Below are 15,515 nucleotides of genomic sequence, written 5' to 3'. Positions count from 1 at the left end.
AGGAGTTGGCGGCATACAGTCGGGGAGCAGAAATGCAGAGAAACCTGTGATACAACAATGCAGCACTGCAATCAATCCAAACACTCAAATTTAGTTGAGACTAGTTTGTATGTCCAGCCAGCGGTACATTCTGATGCTGTTTGTGATGCATCAGACACAAAACACATTCAACTAAGCATTCGCAAAAATGCAAAGAGGAAAAAATAAATTTGAACATTTTATTCATAAAACTGAAACCTGGTACAGAAAATAAACAAGGCTATTACCTGTTTATTTTCAGTGGCGGTCAAACCGAATCCTAATAACAAATTCTGCTCGGTCTCTGCCCACGTCAGACTGTGGTGAAGGTTGTGGCATGCAAATGTAATTATAGGTATTATACAAATAGTACATTTTGCTAAAGTCGTGTGCATTCACCCATTCTCCTTGTCCCACAAGAAAGAAATTTAGTGAGAACTCAGACAACACTGAGTTGTCTGAACTCAGACAACCACCTCAATTTTCAAATGAGGGTGGTAATGTGGCTTCTAAAGTGTATATATGGATGTATATATGAAAATGCACTCTTTAGTACACATTTCACTAACTTTTGGGGCCTTTAAGATCAGAAGAATTTGATGCATGACAAGTATATTAAGCCAGAGTTCCATTTTTCTTGCTATATTCACATATCAAAATGGGAACATGACTCATTTGTAGAACCACAACTGGTGTTCATAGGGGTCTATATGTTGTCATATTTGCAAAGGTAAAAGTAGCTTCAATGTTGTCTTCATGTTGGAATTTAACAACATATGAGTCTTATTTTGCCTAAATGAGCATTCCTATACATGTATTTGAAATAAACATTGCAGAGACCGACAGAGAAACGGATGACAATTTAGAGTGACTCTTTTCATGGCTGTGGAAGTTGTATTTCTGTAGATATTGAACCTTAAACACATGAAATTCTCAAAATCCAGCCAAAATGTTTTTACAGAACTTAGTTTTAAGTCCCAAATAACAAACAGTTAAACTACAAAGAAGGTCTGAGATGGTGGAGCAACAGTATTTTCTGAAATGACATAGACTGACCTCTCGTATTCTGTTCGCCTCACAAAGAGCAAGCAACATAATGTTGATCAGATAAACTGAATAAGAAATTAAAAGATCCATAACTAATATTTTATTTAAATGAACTCACTCCACTCCACAGATAAATATTGGTTATTTACAGTATAAACAACCAAACAAAATCTCAAGTGTGAATCAATTTATTGCCATTGCGAATTAGAAAATGGCCGACAGACAGGTGACACCATTTCACTGGCCTATTTTAACCTGTGGGCCATAAATGGAGTGTCACTGGATTAAAGCGTAATTTGACACAACACGTCATGGTCATACACTGCAGCCTTAAAACTGTACAAATCACAAACACATAACTGTTGCATTGCTACTCTTTTGTTTTATAGCCAAACAATGGTACTGGTTGTAGAAGCACTGCCACTTTTCATGAAAGCAGAAAAGCAGAGATACAATACTGTAATTTTTTTGATGCTTCCTCATCTCTTTGTATTGCATTCAATTGTGGTTGTTTTGTTTCATCTTTTTGATTGTTTTGCATCTCATTGTAGCCATTCTCTGTCTCTTTCAGGCCATTTTGTATAACTAGAGGATTCTTTTGTGCCTCGTTTTGCAAGCCTTGTGATATTTTGTGTCAGTTTGCGTCTATCTGTAGCCAATCTGTTTCCTCTTTGTGGCCATTTTGTATCACTTTATGGTGGTGTAGTCTTACTTTTGATAGTTACGCATGTCTTTGTGGTTGTTTGCTTGGAATTTTGATTGCTTAATGTCACATTTTGGTTGTTTTGCAACTCTTTGCTGCTGTTCTATATGTCTCTTTGCAGCCATTTTGGGTCTCTGAGGGTGCTTTGTGTCTCATTTTGATTTTTTGTACATTTTTGCTTCTGATCATGTTCTGTCACACTTTTTTTTATCTCTTTGTAACCAATCTCTTTCTGATCGTTTGCTTTTGATCATGTTCTGTCACATTTTGGTTGCTTTTCCAAATTTTTTTCAAAGAAAGTTTTGATTTTGTAGCCATTCTGTGCCTCTGAGATCCTTTTGTGTTATTTTTGGTCACATTTTGGCTGTTTCACATCTCTTTGTTTTTCTTTACATTTAATTTTTATCATTCTGTGTCGCATTTTGGTAATTTTTGCAACTCTTTGTGGGTCACATTTGGGTCATTTAGCATCTCATATCTCATTTTGGCTGTTTTGTTTCTCTTTACTGCCATTTTGTCTCTGTGGGCTTCTAACGTATATCTGTTTTACGCCGTGGTTTGGCTATTTTGTGTCTACTTTTGGGATATATTTATAATTCTGGGACAAAACCATGGGCCCCTTAGCTGTGCTCAGTGTCCATGCTACTTTCCACAACTGCTCAGTAGCTGCCAGGGAAGCTTAATATAAGGCTGCTCAGTAAAGTAAGTAGTAATTTAGAAATTAAGAAACAAATTTAAAATGGAAACCTGACTGTGAACTGTGTCAGTATGTCTCACTGAGCTGTGTTTGGGTGTGCTAGCTGTGCTGCTGACCTGCTGACTGTTGAACCGTCCCTGTGTGACTGACAGCCGGGAAGCCTCCGCCCAGAACCGCTCCAACCGGGCTGACTGCCTCCAGCTTCCACCGGCTATCAGGGGCTGCAGGAATGACCGACAATATCCCGCTACAACCCGTCAGGCGACCGAAGAGACACGACGGTAAACACAGAAATGGGTAAGGGCGTTCTCCAGCATCGTGATATTAACGGGAAGCCATTTGTTTACGTGTTTTGTTCGTCGGTTGTTGTCAGTGTGGCCGTTGAATTGTTTACCGGCGCGCGGCGACGTTAGCTAGCTATCCGCGTTTCTGTGGGAGTGAAAAGGGAGACATATTAAGCTAGCACACATTTTAATGCTACTGAATGTGATGTGAACATTTATTTAGCATTTAACAGCTAACGTTAGCCGGGGCACTGTCAAGACATCCTTGTTCCGGGGTGAAGCTGGAACAAGTGCATTTTAACGCCCGTGTCAATATTTGCTCGGCTGACATGAGCTCAGTGTGCCAAAGATCAGGATCTCTTGGAGAAGCAGGTCAAGAAGTGAAATCACCGTGCCCTGAAATTCACATGCTGACTAAATGCTGCATGATGCTCTGTGGGGCTGTTTTGATCAGCACATCAAGGGGCAGGCCTCAGAAATGATGATGGAGAGGCTTAGTGCTGACATGCAGCCAGTGGACTGACCAGGCTAGCATGATGTCACCTACTGGAAGAAGTACCAGGGCTACAAGCTGCAAATGGGCTGTGGTGATGCACAAATGTTGGCCTGCACACATGTACAGCTGACCAGTGCATGATTTGCAGTTAGTAGCATAACATATAGCCAAATCCTGGACCATCAGCGCATCCAGTACACATGTCCAAGCTGCACATATAGTAAGAAAAAGCAATGTCACAGGGGTTTATTTGTAAAAAAATAAAAATAAAAAATCTTCCAACAACAAGGCAGTTTAGGTACTTTGCGTGCATGATATTAAAGAAAGGTAAGACAATAAAAAATAAGCATTTGAAATACCAAAATGAAATAGATTGTTTAAAAAATTAAGTGGAGATGAGAATGAAAATTACATTACTTACAGGGCTGAAAGTGAAATTTGATCCAAATTGTAGTATGGCCTAATCTGCTTGGCCATCTCTGAATGTAATTTGTAATACACTAAGGATGTTTAAAATAGTACTGGTCTCTCAGACTCAGCTATGTCAACAAGTACAAGTATTCCATCTGTCTTGTTTTGTGATTGTGACATGCATCTATTTATGGTTCATAAAATGTCACCAACCTCTGCATTGTCAGTTTTTTTCGTTTATGTGTGCTCAAAGATGGGACTTCTCATGATGGCTTTGATTTTTTTTTCATAATTTAGCTCACACAATCAAAGACTATTATCTACTTGTTCATTCTTAATTAGTGGCATGAAATATCGGTGGCATTTTATTTAAAAAAATCAATAAAATCTTTAGTAGTTATTAGAAGTATTGTTATTCAAACATGGCCTCCAATTTCAATGTGCAAAAAACATGCATTAAATGGGTTGATAGGCAATGGTTTTTTTTAAACATGAAATCTCAAAGTATTTGATATATTAGGTGAAAATTTCACAAATGTTTTTTTTTAGGAATTTTTATATTCTATTCAAAGAACATTTTCATCAAATCTGAGGTGATTGAGGAGGAATTTTTGTACAAATTTGAAGATTTGAGATGTAAAGACCCACGCTTTTACAAATATTCCTGTAGTTGAAGAATTGGATGCTACAGAGATGCTTCGGCCAACAAAGCGTATTTTCCAGATATAAAGAAGTCTGCTTTGTTTGGTACAGACCACAGGAAAATCATCATTTACATGCCTATTGAAATTGTGATCAACTTTTCTGATTTTATTTTACTAATTTGTCATAGCTATATCTTCTTGCTATTCTGTTTGTCACTGTGTTGCCTCACAAATTGTTGTCATTTTTTCTAAGCAATATATGGTGTAAGATTTTCACTCAGGATTTTAAAAATCTTATCTTATTCGAGAACAATATCTTTCAAAAATAATAGCAATCTGGTTTATTTGGCATTATGTTCAGTCCTATTCCATGCGCGATAAATATAGATGGCAAATTAATTAGATTATATTATTAAAATGTCACGAAATGTAATTAATGCGACATAAGTAAGCTATAGACTTAAGTTAAGAAGAACTGTGAATTGGAGCAGACCTCGTGTTTTCTGGGAGGTTGTTCCATATGCTTAATAGTTAAACTTAGTTACTTTATATCAAGCTCAGATGTGGGTGTTCATAGTGCGGTTTCTTTGATTTGTGTCGTCTGTATAATAATGACAAAACATTTTGGTGTTTTCCTGCAGTTGAGCTATTGGAAGCATAGAACAAACAAAGGAGGCCTCGGAGCTTTTTGGAGCTCCTGGACATTTTTGTGCGCTGAGGTTGATTATTACGGATCAACACAAACTAGTCCCAGCCGCATTCAGGAGGTGGAGTCGGAACATGGGTGGGCAGTTCAATCTCTAGCTCGTAATGTGCAAGAGGACTGCAGCTAGAGGCTACATCCATTGTTGATTATTCTCTTGATTATTTTCTGGAGGGAGCTATATACATGAACCCATGAATGCTGTTGGAATTAATGATACTGAGATTTGTCATAAACCTGTAGCATTTTACATAGTTCAGAATGATTCAGTTTTAACTTCCAAGCCCACTGAGCTCTTAGTTAATTGATATGGAATGTTTTGTTTTGGTGGAGTCAAGGGAGTGACCGCTCTTCTCCAGATAAAGTTAATATTTATTTTGTAAGGCATGATCTAGTCAGACTCTTTGGTCACGGACCTTCATCTCAGCTTGTCTGTTCTGTGGGTTTATTGCTGCACTGAGCAACACATTAACAAAGGGATGTGACAGGCAATTCATTAAAAATGGAGCAGGTATCTCTACGGCTTCACAAAATACAACACAGTGTTCTCAGTGTTTTACGGGTTTTGTGGAGTGAAATGTCCTCGATGAATCAATTGATTCCAGAACTGTTTCTTTTAGTTGATCATTCATTGTGTTTTTCTCAGCTTGTCTGTTAATGAATCAAACAATGACATTAAATGTTGCTGAACGTTCCCCCTGTCTCTTCCTCTCAGGTGCTGCCCGTGGTCGAGATGCTGTGGGATGGGTGACTTCCGTCCCCGCACCGTGTGGCTTGGCCACCCAGAAAAAAGGGAGCAGAGGTACCCCAGGAATGTCATTAACAACCAGAAGTACAACTTCTTCACCTTCCTGCCGGGGGTTAGTGTCAGTCAAAGGTCACCCCTTCACCTTCCCTCTGTTTAACCCCACAGCCACCCACCTCTTTCACTGTGGTCATGATTCACTGTCAACTCAATGGACACATTTTTAGAGAATCATGATTCCAGAATCTGGTTAGCCTGATTGTTTTTTTGTGTCACTCCCTACTAACTACTTGTAATGTAGATCATCAAGGCGTAGATACTTGTTCTGCTGGCTCACTGACCAATTTAGGACTGCAACTAATAATAATTATTCTCAATTTAAATAGACAGCTGTTTCCCCCAGTTGTTTGATAATTGTTTGAAAACTAAAAAAAACATTTACTAGAATGACTCTAACCTCATGTCTGTAAACAATTTAACCATTACTTCAAAAAATTTAAAGTGACTCCATTTAATTGCAGTTCAGTTTCATTTAGCACCAATTCACAACATAAGGCATCTCAGGGCACTTCATATAGTAAAGTAAAGACTTTGTAGTGTTTTATTAACAGTAAGAAAGCTCAAGCATGGCAATAACAGTGGGCATGGTTGGTGAGGCCAGAAAATGTAGATCAGAAACGGACAACTCTAATATCAGATACCTGTGGTACAACAGAAAGACGGGACAGAACACAAACTAAAGGAGACAGAAGACACAAAGTAATGACGTGCACTGGTGGCCGAAAAATGTATGGAGGGCGAAGGAGAGGAGAGGTGCTCAGTGCATCATGAGTCCTCCAGTAGTCTGGGCCTAAAGCAGCATGACTAAGGAATGGCTCAGCCCCAGCTATAAGCTTCATCAAAAAGGAAAGTTGTAAGCCTAATTATAGAAGTGGATAAGCTGTCTGCCTCCTTAACCCAAACGAGGAGCTCTGTATAGAGGGGAGGAGGCTAAACATCACAGTTCTGCCTGACATTCTACTTTTCTAGTTTCTGTCAATATAAACCAGAGAAAAGAAACTAACATTTGAGAGTGAGGTACCAGCAAAAATTTGTCATTTTGGTGTGGAAAGTGACCAAAATAGTTGTCAATAAATTGTGACTAATGAATAAGTGGTAATACTGTTCCTGTTTTTTTCAGAAGGATGCCTGAAATGTGAATCTTATTTGTCTTTTTTCCCCATTTCTTTAATTTAAATTAAAAATGCTGTTGTCTTATTTTCTTATAATCAGCCTAACCCCTATGCAGTGCACTGGCCTGATGTGCATGTGAGGCTTGATTTGTAGATGAAATATCAATTAGCCATTTTGAAATCGAGCTGTGTGTCATGTTGACCTGAAGAGCTTTATATGATAAGCGACAGGTGATGGATAGTTCCAGGAACATTGGACAAACAGCTGCATTATCTCACAGCATTGGCACATTTATGTGACTAAAAGAGTGCAGAGGTGACGGGTGTGTCTTTGGTTGGTTGTTTCTTACTGGACAGCTGTTACGATGCTGTGTGTTTTTGATTGTTGCATTTTCCCTAGCTGATTTCCATATGCATTTGTTTTCTAGGCATTCAGTTGTCTTAAGATCTTATTTTTGTGTATGGAGTCAGACATTAAAAGTAGCTCAAATTTGTTTGGAAAGCAAAAGACAAGAGCAAAGTCTTTTTGCATTGCAAATTGTAATGCTTTTTATCTACGTTCATGTCAAGAAGCTCTTCACTCTAGAACATATTGCAGACTTTATGTCTCTGTGAATGGTTTCTTGAACTCTACTCTCCACTTGGCAACCGTTTTAGTAATGCCATAAAGCAGCAACGTGAACCCACAAGTTTTCTCCTAGTACTCATCTCACACATTGGTGGTAATGAAATTGAGCAAAGCTGGAGTATGGGTGCTAAATTAAGAATGGCTCTGGTGGATGAAAAGCAACTATATGTGTTTGCACATTGCTCCATATGTATTGGTTCATGAAAAGATTTGAAGGTCCAACCGAAATTTGGGCTGTTTTTAGTAAGAGTGTGTGATATGTTGATATATAGTGTGAAATTATACACATCTGGGTGCAGTCACAACTGTTGCCACATTACTTGTGTGGTAGTACTCATCTCTTTTACTATTTTTGGCTTTTTAAAGCCAATATGGGCAATGCTGCAAATCATTGTGTGCAGTAGTATACTTCTTCTTGCATCAAAATGAAGATTTTTTTTAAAATTCATTCTTAATTCACTGAGGAAATGTATTAAGTGGAGAAGTTATGATTCTAAATTGTAGTTAATGATTAACAATTTCATTTTCTCATTTTTTTTCTGCCTCTATTAATTTTAGACGGATAGTAGAAATGTAGGGGAAAACACTGTTTTGCATCTTCAAGTTATTGAGCTGTGTTCTTTTAGTTGGTTTAAAAACCAAAATGTCCCACAGTGGTGCTGTGTTTGTTTACTTACCGACTAAATCCATAGCATCAATGTCACTAGATGCTCATCAAAATGCACTTGCAATATTAAAAGTGAAATGCCCTGAAATAAACAGTTGGTGCTCTTAAACTTGAGCAGAAGAACAGCATTGAAATGGTGGAAAACTCTTGAAATATGACGTTTGTTTTGATTGCATCTCGCTTTTATCATAAAGTCTAATGGATCAGGTAATTGAAATCAGGTAATTATGTAATATTTGTGACAGATCGGGGCTGAAACTACAAATATTTTTTGTCAGTAAGTCAATTGCAGATTGTTTTGTCGATTAAACTGAGTCCATGAAGTTTTCGAAAGTTGCAAAAAAAAAAAAATTCAAATCTTCCCAAATGATTTTTTTGCTTGAAAACAAAAAACGTGTTTAAACATTTGCTTTTTAATATTCTGTTAATCAAATAGTTGATTAATTGAACTGCTGATGTCGACGTCCAGTTGCAGAATTACACAGTGAGAGAGGATTTTTCTATCTCACCCTCTGCTACTTTATAGATTCTTAAAAATCTTGTCACGCAAAACATTTTAAAATAGCGGTGAAACAAATGCCTTATATTTCTGTCTGTATACCCAAAGCCTTTTTCAGTGATGCCCAGATGACCTTTCATCTACACTTTACCAAAAGTGGTAGAACAAATGCATGCAGACCACAGATGTCAAATATACTTCCTAGCGGTAAATGTCATGTATAGTATTACGCATAATAACTTGCCACACAGCAAATATTTCATTCTGTACTTTCTTGTTTTGTGTTCTCAGGTGCTGTTCAATCAGTTCAAGTACTTCTTCAACTTGTACTTTCTGCTCTTGGCCTGCTCTCAATTTGTCAAGGAGTTACGCTTAGGTGCCCTCTACACCTACTGGGTCCCTTTGGTATGTGGCATTTCACTAACTGTTAATCATTATGGTCGATTAACTACAGTTTTCAGACATTATTTAGGTTCAGTGCTTTCTCGTGTAAAGTTAGGTTCCTGTATTTCCACTAACCACCACTGCTTTAGTTCTTACATACATTGTTTGTTTTCTGCTTTGCTTAGAATGGCTTTTTAATTGTGACTTTTCACTCTCCAGGGTCTTGTTTTGATTATCACCATCATGAGGGAGGCAGTTGAAGAAATAAGATGCTACCTTCGAGACAAAGAGGTGAACTCTCAGATTTACAGCAAACTTTCAACAAGAGGTAAGAACTGAAACTACGCCGGGGATGTTTGTCTGTGTAGATATCTGCGTTCCTTATTTCTCAGCATCAACAGCTATTAACTGTAGGAGGTTGGTTCTGTTAAAGCTTATTGGGGCTGGGGGAAATGGTAGGTAATTCAAAGCAGAGATGTAAAAGTGTACATAAGAGGCCTTGGTATAAAGTGCTACCAGCAATAAAAAGCAGGAGACCTCTTGTGGTTTCCATCACTTTGCCCCTTTGATGTGGCAGCTTGTTTTACCCATAAACACAATGACTGGTTGCCTCCATGATAGCGACCCCTGTGCATATTTTGTGGTTTATGGAAACTTTATAGTGTCAGAACTTTGTGTATCACGAAAGTGTGTGTAGTCGCTCTGTCTAACTTTAGTTAAACCATAGCTATGTTTGCAAACGCATGAGATAAGGAATTAAAACCTATCATTTCCTCATGTTTTTTTTAGATAAATCAGCTTTTTTGCTGCATTTTGTTCTGCAATGAATTGCTGTTTATCTGTCTTTTCTAAAGTAATGTGTAAAATGTAATTGCATTAGTGTTGCAGAGCACTAATGTGAAGTTCCATGAACCGTATAGCATAGCAATATTAATGTGCTTTAATGTCTTACATATGCAAAGCCCAGAGGTCATGGCAGAGTTCAGGGGTCAGTGATCTCTTCCAAACAATTTTGCCCGTTCATTCCAAGTGGAATGAGAGAAAAGGCTCAACTCCCCCAGCATTCTTTTAAATCTGCATGGAGAATTTCTTTAGCAAATTCACTGAGGCGACTGGTGAAGCATGCTGTGACAGCAGTTCACCCAAGAATACAGCAATATTGGGTTTTTGAAGACATATTTGATTAAAAAAAACACATTTGTTAACTACTTTATAATCAGCACAACTTTTGAGACTAAAATCTAAAGTCAATGTTTAATGTTTATGCGACTGACAAATATAAATGTCCGATAGTTACACCATCTGTTGTTCTACAAACTTGCAAAACTCTTCGTTAATTTTCAAATTTGTTCTACATTTCAGGCACAGTGAAGGTTAAAAGCAGCGGTATTCAAGTTGGCGATCTTATAATTGTGGAAAAGGTTTGTTAAAGATTGTTTCATCCACATCTGCGAATAGATTTGCTTTTTAGGACTGTCACGTTACCATTTGTATGACAGCAAATAATGAGGGGGTTGTTAATCTTCTGTGCTCCACTGGTGACTGAGGTGAAAGGAGTTAGTAAAGATTTTGTAATCTTGTGATCAATGTTGAGCTTCAGCCTGTCAAGCTCAGTGCATACACAGCAGATGTGAACCTAAAATGCCTTTAATTAGATCCTAAACATAAATTCAATTAAGTACTATTTATTGAAAGTACCATTCCCTTGAAATCCAATTTATAGTTGAAGTTTAATATGTCTAAGTTTGAGTTTTTCGGGGGGATCTGTTGTGTGGCTCCCCTCATGAATTCTCTGAGGTCTTTGTGCATGAAATATGAGAAGTCAGTCCTGTCTTCAGTTTCCAGCCGAGTGCTTCTTTCTGAATCACTCATTTCACTGGAGCTGAGGGAAAGGTCACACATGTTGTCCTAAACATTTAACTAATGGGACAGTGATTCAGAGTTATGTGGGTTACAATTCAGAAACGTGGAGCCGAAGCCAATGGGTGGAACTTTTAATTTAAGCTGCATTTGAAGAGCCATCTTTTGAAAACGATCGACCACTCAGCAATAATCAATGCACAGAACAACTTTTAGAAAGCCGTCCAGATAAAACTGAATGGGGAGTTTGTGTGGCGTAGTGGAAGGAGCAGGTCATTCAGAGTGTAAAAGCTGGCTGAGGTCCTGTTCGGGCCACGACAGGATGATTTGCTGGAGGGCTTATTATTTTGACTGACTGACTGTTGGTAATGTGGCACATGAAAAGCTGGAAGTCTTAATTTTCTACAGTTAAAGACCAGAGGAGGGAGGAGGAAAAGTGCAGGATCAGGATGTAATGTTGAAGTCATGTTTTTCTTTCTGCCTCTTTGTAGAACCAGCGTGTTCCTGCTGACATGATCTTTTTAAGGACCTCTGAAAGAAATGGTAAACATCTGCTGGTCATTCATCCACATATCCACAACAGGCTGGCTGGCTGCTTGGCTGGCTGGGGAAATGACTTGTTTAAAAAGGCGCTGAGGTGCAGGGATTAGCCCTGAGCCAGGACAGGAAGACCTACAATGTATAAATTGCAACCGCTAAATTGTCACTCAGAGTGCGGTGGCGAGTCACTACTCCACTTCGGCAAGCGATTGCCCTCCTTTCATCTTTGTCTCTGACTAATTTTGTCTTTCAAATGAGAAGACAATGGAAAGGAAAATCAAGAGACGCTCAGAAATCAAATACAAAGAGAAAACAGGAGACATGAGGGGATGATGCCTCATCTGAATAATCAAATATGGATTAGGAAGCAGTCAGTGTCCGTGATCACACAAACTTGGTGAATGTCCTTGCACTGTGCGTTCAACATAACAACCACCAAGGCATCGCACGTCAAAATCCTCATAAGCAGTTTGATTTTCAACATCTGTAGAAACCCACATGTGACTGTGAAAGAAGAGCTAGATGCTTGTTGCTGGTGTGTCTTCCTGTTGGGGGAAGGAAAAACAACAACGTTGTTTTACTGGAAATAGTCTTTGGTTATCTCGCTTCCATGTGGAGGCCATTAGGTCAATTATGAAGGGCCGAGGCCAGGATTGGGAGTTTTGGGCAGGATGACGCATGCATGCCGGTGGGGGGATGGGCTTTGGTAGATCCCTCCACTACCAATAAGCTGCTCAATCCCATTCTCAGCAGTTCATCTGTGACCCCAAGCTGAAATTGTTTTGTAGACTCTTTTAATGTATTCATTCGTGGCAAAAACTTAAAATTGGATGATTATGAGAAGAAATGATATAAAGAACTGGCAGGATGGCCCTCAGTATGAAATATAATTGTGTTGATTTGTACAGTCAGTGCCATCATCAAGAATATGCTGCAAGGTCCCTCTTTTAAGTAAAAGCCTGTCCACTGTTGCCCCCTAGAGGTGAATGTATTTTCGACTGGCATCACTGGCAGCTCTGGTCCTCTCCCTCTCAGGATCCTGTTTCCTGCGGACTGACCAGCTGGACGGAGAGACGGACTGGAAACTACGCCTCCCTGTGGCATGCACTCAGAGACTACCAACTGCTGCTGTGAGTCATAATGCACAGATGGAGAGATAGTAAGGATGCAGGTATTTTCTGTAATCCTGTGCACCAAATGAGTAATTGCTGATACTGAAAACCTGTAAGTTGCAGCCCTGGGTCTCACTCAACCTTGATTTGCAGCTCTCCAGCCCTCCCAGTGCTGCTTCATAGACTCTGATGTTTTTGGAGAATATACAACATATAAGTACCGTGTTTGTTACAAGTCTGGGAGCATTTGTTTTAATGTGTCTTAGAGATTTGTCTGCTAGTTTTAGCCTCAAGCAACACAAGCTATAAATGATAATACAGTTGTATGCGATCATTTGGGCCCACCCAGATATACTTTTGTTATTTTGCTGATATTTTTATCCTTTTTATTTCCTGAACATAAAAATAAATACATATTTGTAGTATTTGCGTGTGTAAATTTGGCCACGAGTTTCATAAAAAGTCTCAAAACTTCATTACCTCTCTAGGACTTGTGTGACTTGCTTGTTCTTCTCTTTTGTTGTGATCCTGAACCATTCTGTCACAGGACCTTCTCCAGATCAGATCCTATGTGTATGCAGAAGAGCCAAACATTGATATCCATAACTTTATTGGAACTTTCACCAGGGTAAGTGCTTACTTTGCTTTCTGCTGAACCTTAAGCTCCTTTCAGACGTAAAACCCTTAATGTTAGTTTTATGGCAATTTCACATGTCTGTGTGGTAGCATTTCTGTAACAGAAGTGTGAACTAAACGCTATTAGTTAAATGTCAGTAAAGACCACAGAAAGACCGGATAAACAATCCAGAGAGAGATGTGTGTCTTTTACTGCCTTCTAAGATCAGTGTAATTGATTTATTATCTCTGCCACCGTCTTTTATGCACAGACACAATACAATCTATCAGTGTAATCAACTATGACACACTGGAGTTTTCTCTTATATTCACTCGTTCTATAAAAGCTTTTTTTAGGCCTTTGATTGAGGTAAAGTGTTCAAAAATCCCTTATGCTACCACAATAGTCTGAAAAACCGTCTCCGTGTATTTTCAATTTTCTTTTCAGCTGCATAGATGAGCAAGTTCATATTCAACCCGTTTCATGTACAGTGTATGAGCTAAAGGAAATACAAGGACGTGCTTTCTGATAACACTAATAATTAAATTGTTTCAAAGTGGAAAAAGCAGAGACGAGTGAAGTCACCAATAGCAAGAAATGTGTAAAATACATAACCGATGGACCCTTTGTGAGCACAGAAACTGTATTCTTCCATCATATCTTAACACATTTTAACTCATTGTGTTTTTCTGTCTTCCTCTCATGCACCAGTTGTCAAATACTGTGCAATGTGGCAAGAGTATAAATGTGAAAGTCACCTATATCTGAATGAGGAAAACTGAAGAAATGTTGCATGTAGAATGCTGGTTTCTGTTTATAAAACCTCTGTTCGACATAATGAGGAACTATTTGAGCATTTTCTATAATCCCTCACCAGTCTGTATTTTTTCTCGTATGAACTGTTACAGGAGGATGGAGACCCACCAGTAAACGAAAGCCTCAGCATTGAGAACACCCTGTGGGCCAGCACTGTTGTCGCCTCTGGTAAATATCCGACTAGTGCACCTATAAATCAGCTAATAACCAGTGAGTAACCAGGACCAGCCTTTGCTGCGCTGGAGCGTTGCTTCCTTCACAACTGTTGATTTGACGACTTGTCTAACTAAACATACACACTGCAGTAATAATGAGGCAGCCAAACATTTTGGTCATTTATAAATAGCCCTGGGGCAGCCAGCCGTAGTTGTAAAGAAAGTGCAGGAGAGTGAAGCCGCTTTAACCTACACGAACATGTGTTGTCCATTAAGCAATTGGAAAATCTGCGTCCTATGTTCCAAATGACATTCTTCATTTGAAAAAGTCTAATCATGTCAAGGTTTTAAGTCTGGGAGACATCTTCCAGACATTCTGTGTTTTATGTCGTACCTTTGCTACATTGACCTGTGGTAGAGTTTTTGCTCTTTTTTTCTCCCTCACTCCAGGCACAGTGGTGGGGGTTGTGATTTACACAGGCAAGGAGCTGCGCAGTGTCATGAACACGTCCAACCCAAGGCACAAGGTACAGTAGTGTTGGCGAGCCTGGACACAACATTTGATCATTAGTAGCATGGAGTACTTGCTTGAAGGATTTCTTAAACATCCATATTAGGTCATCTGAGTGGTTCATTCAGCTTTTAACCACACTGAATTAATGCATTTGTTGGTTTACTCAGACCTACATATTGTACATGCACATACAGTTTGTGTTTACATTCATTCATCTTACAGTGTTTGCCTCTGTGGCTTATGATAGGTGGGTCTGTTTGACCTGGAAGTAAATTGTTTGACTAAGATCCTGTTTGGGGCCCTGGTGGTGGTGTCACTCGTCATGGTGGCGCTCCAGCACTTCGCTGGCCGTTGGTACCTCCAGATCTTTCGCTTCCTGCTGCTCTTCTCCCACATTGTGCCCATAAGGTATGACTTGAGAGTCTCTTTACCTGCAAGCCCACTAGTGGGTCACTTTTACTCCCTTGCCATTTTCAAATCCATTTAACGATGTTCAAATTAAATGCCTACATGTCTCAGTTCCTGACTTTAAAATGAGTTAATCATCTAGTGTATCATAGGTGATGTGGGATAAAAGGGAATGAATCACATGCCATCATTTACACCTCAGGTTATTTTTCCTCTCACAGAAAACCGCTGTTTAATTACCAGCGGTACCTGTTGTTTAGCCGTCTTTGGAGAAGCATGCTACCATATCATGAACTTAAGTTTGCTAGATTTGATGAGTAGACTACAAAAATAGATAGAATACCAAGTACTCTGTTTCTGTGTTCCTCATTGCTTTACTAAAACAACAGGTTACTA

At 39.0% G+C, this 15,515-nt stretch overlaps 1 protein-coding gene across 1 annotated transcript in view; it reads left to right on the top strand.

Moving 5' to 3' along the window:
* The first annotated feature begins 2,592 nt into the window (after positions 1-2,592).
* LOC110948325 (probable phospholipid-transporting ATPase IIA) overlaps positions 2,593-15,515 on the top strand; it is a 36,184-nt gene continuing 23,261 nt past the window's right edge. Inside the window, exons 1-11 of the mRNA XM_051949328.1 lie at positions 2,593-2,762; positions 5,719-5,863; positions 9,006-9,119; positions 9,318-9,426; positions 10,461-10,519; positions 11,450-11,501; positions 12,534-12,628; positions 13,158-13,238; positions 14,135-14,210; positions 14,648-14,724; positions 14,959-15,119. Coding sequence (XP_051805288.1) covers positions 2,695-2,762; positions 5,719-5,863; positions 9,006-9,119; positions 9,318-9,426; positions 10,461-10,519; positions 11,450-11,501; positions 12,534-12,628; positions 13,158-13,238; positions 14,135-14,210; positions 14,648-14,724; positions 14,959-15,119 — 1,037 coding nt within the window. The 5' untranslated portion in view covers positions 2,593-2,694. The remainder of the gene's footprint in view (positions 2,763-5,718; positions 5,864-9,005; positions 9,120-9,317; positions 9,427-10,460; positions 10,520-11,449; positions 11,502-12,533; positions 12,629-13,157; positions 13,239-14,134; positions 14,211-14,647; positions 14,725-14,958; positions 15,120-15,515) is intronic.

This window comes from Acanthochromis polyacanthus, chromosome 6 (genome assembly GCF_021347895.1).
Source record: "Acanthochromis polyacanthus isolate Apoly-LR-REF ecotype Palm Island chromosome 6, KAUST_Apoly_ChrSc, whole genome shotgun sequence".
Lineage (NCBI taxonomy): Eukaryota > Metazoa > Chordata > Actinopteri > Pomacentridae > Acanthochromis > Acanthochromis polyacanthus.
This window is presented reverse-complemented; position numbering and strand designations above follow the sequence as displayed.